Source organism: Sprattus sprattus (assembly GCF_963457725.1).
Source record: "Sprattus sprattus genome assembly, chromosome: 2".
NCBI lineage: Eukaryota > Metazoa > Chordata > Actinopteri > Clupeiformes > Clupeidae > Sprattus > Sprattus sprattus.
The window spans coordinates 15366442-15373941 of record NC_137921.1 but is presented as its reverse complement, the minus strand read 5'-3'; the positions used below and the strand labels follow the sequence as shown (position 1 = coordinate 15373941).

Sequence of the window (7500 nt, the reverse complement as noted above, 5' to 3'; positions counted from 1 at the left end):
CGTGACGGCAGCAATAACCTGCATATTTCCCCAGTACCTAGATCCACTTTAAAGAGTCACAGAATATAAATATCTTGGTATTTGGATAGATGACAACCTTAGGTTTAAATACCTTACAGACAATCTTGTTATGACAACATCGTTTATATATATAAACATATATACTGAAATAGAACTAACTTTTCTAGGCTTCGAAGAGAAAAGATGGTTGACGCTGTTTTTCTCTCTGCTTTGGATTATGATGATGTGATTATAGACATGCCTATGCCTCCATACTTAAGCCCTTGAACACTGTTTATCCCTCCGCTCTAAGGTCAATCACTGGTGATGTTTATGGGAGTCATCATTGCATCTTATATGAAAACGATGGATGGTCGTCTCTATCTGTAAGACAGGATGAGGCTAGATGTTTTTGTTTATCCAAGGCCCTCATTGGGAAGCTGCCATCTTATATCACTTCTATGCGAGACTGATGCCCCAGGCTATGTCAAACTCGGTCTAATGACTGTCTCTCTTCGCACGTCCCTAAGGCCTGTACTGAGCTTGGAGGGTCTGCTTTCAGTTTCTATGCCCCAACCACCTGAAACTCTTCACAGTGCACCCTTAAAATGAATTATTTGGAAACCCTTGGTCAGTTTTAATTCATGATCACAAACCATTTCATTGATTGTCTCTTGTGTCTGTATCTGGTATCCTTTATTAACTGCATTTGTGTATTCGTTTTATTGGATTGTTTTATTTTTATGTGTGTCTTTTATTTCTTGTATCCTTTTATGTTATCTACTTAACATAACTATAAACGAGGGCTAGTCCTCAATGATTTCTCAAGTTGAAATGAATATCAGGGAAAACGAATTAGGGGAAAATAACGTCAAAGGGAAGCTTAATACCCGCTGTCTGTGGAACAGTAAGGGAGAGATGGGTGTTGGGGGGTGTGAGAGAGAGGAGCGAGATTTAAAGACACAGATACATCTAAACTGAAAAGAAGTTATACAGTTGGATTATTTAAAGTGTCATAACACAGGATCTGACTGGAGGGTGAGAGGATTGCGTCTGGCATTGTGGTAACTGAGGCATGGTGGGTGGATGGGTGATGGGTGATGCGTTTGAATGCTTCAGTGGACATGGAGAGAAAGAGAGAATACGAGGGAGGCGGAGAGTGATTGAACTGAAAAGAAAGAGCAGGAGAGGGTGAACTGAAAAGAAAGAGCAGGAGAGGGAGAAATAAAGGGAGCGAGGGAGAGCGAGGGAGAGTGAGAGAGAGCGAAGGAGAGCGAAGGAGAGTGAAGGAGAGAGTGAGAGTGGGGGAGAGTGAAGGAGAGAGAAGGAGAGTGAGGGAGAGTGAAGGAGAATGAGGGAGAGCAAAGGAGAGAGAAGGAGTGTGAGTGAGAGTAAGGGAGAGCGAGGGAGAGTGAAGGAGAGTGAATGAGAGTGAATGAGAGTGAATGAGAGTGAAGGAGAGTGAAGGAGAGTGAAGGAGAGTGAGGGAGAGTGAGGGAGAGTAAAGGAGAGTGAGGGAGAGTGAGTGAGAGTGAAGGAGAGTGGGGGAGAGTGAGGGAGAGTGAGGGAGAGTGGGGGAGAGTGAGGGAGAGTGAGGGAGAGTGAGGGAGAGTGGGGGAGAGTGAGGGAGAGTGAGGGAGAGTGGGGGAGAGTGAGGGAGAGTGAGGGAGAGTGAGGGAGAGTGGGGGAGAGTGAGGGAGAGTGGGGGAGAGTGAAGGAGAGTGAGTGAGAGTGAGGGAGAGTGAAGGAGAGTGAGGGAGAGTGGGGGAGAGTGAGGGAGAGTGGGGGAGAGTGGGGGAGAGTGAGGGAGAGTGAGGGAGAGTGGGGAAGAGTGAGGGAGAGTAAGGGAGAGTGAAGGAGAGTGGGGGAGAGTGGTGGAGAGTGGTGGAGAGTGAAGGAGAATGAGTGAGAGCGAGGGAGAGTGAAGGAGAGTGGGGGAGAGTGAGGGACATTGAGGGAGAGTGAGTGAGAGTGGGGGAGAGTGAAGGAGAGTGAGGGAGAGTGAGTGAGAGTGGGGGAGAGTGAAGGAGAGTGGGGGAGAGTGAAGGAGAGTGAGTGAGAGTGAAGGAGAGTGGGGGAGAGTGAAGGGGAGTGGGGGAGAGTGAAGGAGAGTGAAGGAGAATGAGGGATATCACACATTAAAGTTGTGAAAGCAAAACACTCAACAATGGGGTTCTTGCTACCTGCATCCCTCCCTCTCTCTCATTACACTCTCTCCTTCTCTCTCAAAAGTGTATGTGTGATGATTATACCCTTGTGTGTAAGTGTGTGTGTGTGTGTGTGTGTGTATGTGTCTGTATACTTGTGTGTTAGTGTGTGTGTGTGTATGTATGTGTGTATATACCCTTGTGTGTTAGTGTGTGTGTAAAGTTATATATTGAGGGGAAGGTCAGGTCAGGGTGGGAGTACAGCATCAACAGCATCCTTGTGTGTCTGTGTCTGTGACCAGAGACTATATGGCAGTCATCTGTCATTTCTTTTAATGTGTGTTTGTGGAGAAGGTCATGTGCTTGATCTGTGTGTGTGTGTGTCGGTGTGTGTGTGTCTGTCTGTCTGTGTGTGTGTGTCTGTGTGTAGGTGTGAGAGAGATGCCTTATTCATGCAGGAGCCTGGTGAGGTTATTATAGGGGCGTTGAATGAAATGTGTGTGCTTATCTTTGTGTGTGTGTTCGTCTGTGTGAGCTGATGTCTTATGATTGAGAAATTGAAGGCCAAAGTGTGTGTGTGAGAGGTTGCCTAGCAGAATATTAAAAATGGTTGGGAGAAAATTGTGTGTGTGTGTGTGTGTGCAGATGTACTGTATGTGTGAGCTTGAGTGTACAAGTCTGTCTTCAACACATTGATGAAATGCTAGTACAGGATCAAGGAGGTTAGACACAGAGAGAGGTTTGTGTGGTGTGGTGTGGTGTGTGAGTGTGAGTGTGAGTGTGAGTGTGAGTGTGAGTGTGAGCGTGTGTGTGTGCGTGTTGCGTGCGTGTGTGCGTGTGTGTGTTACATGTCCCTCACCATCCTGCTCTGTCCCTGCAGGATGATTGAAGAGGGGAGCCGCAGAGGGAACACCATGGCGGAGAGGAGGCAGATCTTCATGGACATGAGTGAGTAACCTTTGAACTCTGCTTTTTTTTTTTTTTTCAATATGTTTATTTGTTTTTTCAGGTAGTTAAGTACAGACAGACAAATACTAAGAGTAAATAAAAAAATGATACCAAAATGAAAGGAAAAAAGAAAGAAAGAAAGAAAAATAATAAGTCAATTGAAATAAAATTAAATAAAAGGCATAAAAACAGAACAGAAAAAACTAACAAACAAACAAACAGGGCGTACAACTAAAGACAATGAAATGTATTGATGCATCACTATTACACAAAAGACATTGAAGAAGAGGTGAGTGGCCTATTTTGAGTAGCTGCTCAAGGTCTCCATCAAATTGAGCATCCTTTGACCTCTGCTTGAGGCCTGACATGACCCCCCTAGGCCCAGGACTGACCCCACTGTCTCCTGCTCTCATTCAGGGGCCCAGAACTTCGACGAGATCCGCCTCTCTGCCTACCGTACGGCCTGCAAGCTGAGGTTTGTGCAGCGGAGATGCAACCGTAAGTCTCCCCGAAATCTTTCGCACAGCACAGCACAGCACAGCACACCATATAATTCAAAAAATGGCCATTTGTTTGTGTTGATTAAAGGTGATGCGCATAAATCCTTGTCATCAAAAGCTTCTTAACTTCTTTACTTAGTGAACAATTGTGACCAGTCTTACTAAGCATGAGTATGCTTGTATATGAAGCAGTAATACAGTTTTTTACTTTTTAAATGGCATGTACTGCTTTAGAGCTCTGAAGAGAGTGAGACATGTACTGCTTTGGAGCTCTGTAGAGAGTGAGAAATGTACTGCTTTGGAGCTCTGAAGAGAGTGAGATATGTACTGCTTTGGAGCACTGAAGAGAGTGAGACATTACTGATTTAGAGCTCTGAAGAGAGTGAGATATGTACTGCTTTGGAGCACTGAAGAGAGTGAGATATGTACTGCTTTGGAGCACTGAAGAGAGTGAGACATTACTGATTTAGAGTTCTGAAGAGAGTGAGCTATGTACTGCTTTGGAGCACTGAAGAGAGTGAGACATGTACTGCTTTGGAGCTCTGTAGAGAGTGAGAAATGTACTGCTTTGGAGCTCTGAAGAGAGTGAGATATGTACTGCTTTGGAGCACTGAAGAGAGTGAGACATTACTGATTTAGAGTTCTGAAGAGAGTGAGATATGTACTGCTTTGGAGCACTGAAGAGAGTGAGACATTACTGCTTTAGAGCACTGAAGAGAGTGAGACATTACTGATTTAGAGTTCTGAAGAGAGTGAGATATGTACTGCTTTGGAGCACTGAAGAGAGTGAGACATGTACTGCTTTGGAGCTCTGTAGAGAGTGAGACAGTGTGTGCCGTCCTTTTATGTTATTGACTACTTCCCATATCCTTTCTTCTGGTTTCTGTTGTTTCTAATGGTTCTCTTTCTCTCTGCTCCCTTCTCTTTCTTCCTCTTTTCCTCTCTCTTTCTCACTCTCTCTCTCTCTCTGTAAATTCTTTTTATTCATTTTTGTGGATTGTAAAATATCTAATGTGTAATTCCCTTTTGTGTTGTTTCCTTTGGGTAACAAGTACAAACCCCTTTTACACGTTAGACTTTACATTGATATTTAGTTTAAATTGGACTCCTGTCCTCAGTTTACCTGGTGGACGTATGGAACATGATCGAGGCGTTCCGGGACAACGGGCTGAACACGCTGGAGCACAACACGGAGATCAGCGTGTCGCGCCTGGAGACCATCCTGTCCTCCATCTACTACCAGCTCAACAAGCGGCTGCCCACCACGCACCAGATCAACGTGGAGCAGAGCATCAGCATGCTCCTCAACTTCATGGTGGCCGCCGGAGACTGGTGAGTGTGTGTGTGTGTGTGTGTGTGTGTGTGTGTGTCTGATGGCGTAGAGGGACTGTTGAGTGTTGTTGAATGAGAGGGAAGATAAGAGATGAAATAAAAGGTGTGGGTGTGTGTGTGTTTATCAGGGTGGTAAACATTGTAATGTGTCAGTGACACAGTGTCCTCTTTGCTGTAACAAACTGTTTCAGTAGTGTGTGTGTGTTGTGTGTGTGTGTGTGTCTGCACTTTGTATCTGTATAAGACAAAGGGAAATGTAATGGTGATGTAACTATCGTGTGTGTGTGTGTGTGTGTGTGTGTGTGTGTTTTCCAGTGACGGCCAGGGAAAGCTGACAGTCCTCTCAGTGAAGTCAATTCTAGCCACTATGTGCGGAGGGAAGATTGTTGACAAGCTTCGATGTGAGTTCAGCAAATGCAAAAAACAGCAAACACACACACACACACACACAAGTTCAAAATATTCGGACACATTACCATCATAATGTCTGTTTCTTAGTCTATGGCTTTGTGTAATAACTGACTCCACACACGAACAGACAAACAAACACCCACCCACACTCACACACACGCACACACACAGATATACAATCACTCTTTATCTCTCGCTTGTAGTCTCTATCACATGCACACAAACATACACATGCAAAACAATGCACACGTCACAGTCATCCTTGTTTGCCAATGTTCCTCTGTCACCACCCCATACACACACACACATGCCCCCAAACACACAAGCACACAGAGACATTAACACACAAAACATTTTCTTCTCAGAGCTGCGTGTGCCTGCATTGTCAAATGCTTCCCTCTAGTGGTTAAAACGTCACTTTACTTGATACTCAAACCACGAACAAACACACACACACACACACACACACACACACACACACACACACTAATGTACAAATATGCCAATACAGCTGCAGAGGCAGACAAGCAGGAGAAATAGTCATCTGTGAAGTATTTGTAGTTCCACTCACACACACACACACACACACACATCAGGAAGAAACTGGAGCCTGAGGGCCGCGTTGAGCACCATGGTGGAGTCCTGGGTCCGGTGTGTGTCCAGTGTGTGATGAATAGTGTTTGTCTGGGGCTGAAGTCTCCTCTGTCCTTGTGCAGTAAGCTGATGCTTGATGACCCAGATGATTTACACCCGCTATTTATACCCCCTCCACCTCCGCCTTTCTCCTCTGTCTCGCTCTCTCACACCCACACACAGACACACACACACACACACACACACACACACACACACACGCACACACACACACACTACATTTGTGTCTGTCTGTCCTTCTCTCTCTCTTTCTCTGTCTGTCTCTCTCTCTTTCTCTGTCTGTCCTTCTCTCTCTCTTTCTCTGTCTGTCTCTCTCCCTATCTCTCTTGTTGTTTCTATTTAAAATAAGTCTCATATCCATAACATCCAAAGACTCATGTTGCCAAAGCATGCGGGGAGCACAGAGGATGGATCATATGTCTTCTCCACACGACAGTCTGCCTAGATTGCGGCTGCTAAAAACGCAACAAATGTTATATAATAAACATGAAAAGTAAATGTGTGTGTGTGCGGGGTGTGGGTTAGTACGTTTTCTTTCCCCCATTTTGTGACCTTCATTTACACCAAGGTTATCATAGTTTTCATGGTAGATTTTGTTTAGATTACACTTGTTTTGGACTGAGCACCTGTTAAGGATCAGGGATTTGGTTTCGGTATGGTTTGGTTTGGTTCGGTTTTGGTTTTAACGGTTGTTGATATCTGTGCTCAACAGCCAATCAAATAACACCCCTTTGTTGACTGGCTTGGATTGTTCATACCTCGGTCCGAGCAACTTTGTTTGTTTCCCATATCCAGAGCGGGACTGTGTACAAATACCATTTTTTTTGGCGCGCAAACACGCAATGGAGAGCTTGTGGACAATGAGGAGCAATTAGTTGAATTTGACAAAAAATATTTCGGATTAGAATCGTGGACATATACACATACACATTTTTTGTTTCATCAAGTTTAGTTTTAGTTTTACATTTTCTTGGGTAAACGAAAATGTCTCAAAACCATTTGTCTTTGGTTTGCGATAATAACCCTGGTTAGCATTTAGCATGATGTCCCGAACTTCTCCGACAGGCAGACTATCTTCGCATATGCATGGAAAGAAAGCAGTATGCATGCCTGATAATTTACACCAGACTCTAAAATCCAAAGGGCTTAGATTTCTCACCCCCTGGTGGAAAGGGTAGTGCGGTGCGGTTTCCAGTGACCCCTAGTTGCACTGCTGACACAGGCTGTCTGTCCTCTTTGTGCTCATGCACTCTGTACTCCGTCAGTGCCACTCTTTGTTTTCACATCAGTCATTGTGGTCAGCGCAGTAATCTGCCCCACTGCACTGTCCTTATAAGGCCACATAGCAAAGCAACACAGTTTACATTAGTGCTCCATCTCCACCTGCTATTTTGATGGCAGACTGCTTCTGTGGTCAAACTGTGTTGCTGTGTGTTTGTGTTTGTTCAAAACTCTCTCTGGCTGTTTTGGTCTTGGTCCTTTACTGTCATCCCCCTCCCCCCTTCTGG

General features: G+C 44.9%; 1 protein-coding gene across 5 annotated transcripts in view; it reads left to right on the top strand.

Annotated features, from left to right (window-relative positions):
* Positions 1-7500, top strand: part of dtnba (dystrobrevin, beta a) — a 35493-nt gene that overhangs the window by 15488 nt on the left and 12505 nt on the right. For all 5 annotated transcript variants that reach the window (XM_080832671.1, XM_080832667.1, XM_080832668.1 and 2 more), the window contains exons 3-6: positions 3028-3095; positions 3513-3593; positions 4714-4927; positions 5243-5328. In XM_080832671.1, the coding sequence (XP_080688797.1) occupies positions 3029-3095; positions 3513-3593; positions 4714-4927; positions 5243-5328 (448 nt within the window). In that variant the 5' untranslated portion in view covers position 3028. The remainder of the gene's footprint in view (positions 1-3027; positions 3096-3512; positions 3594-4713; positions 4928-5242; positions 5329-7500) is intronic.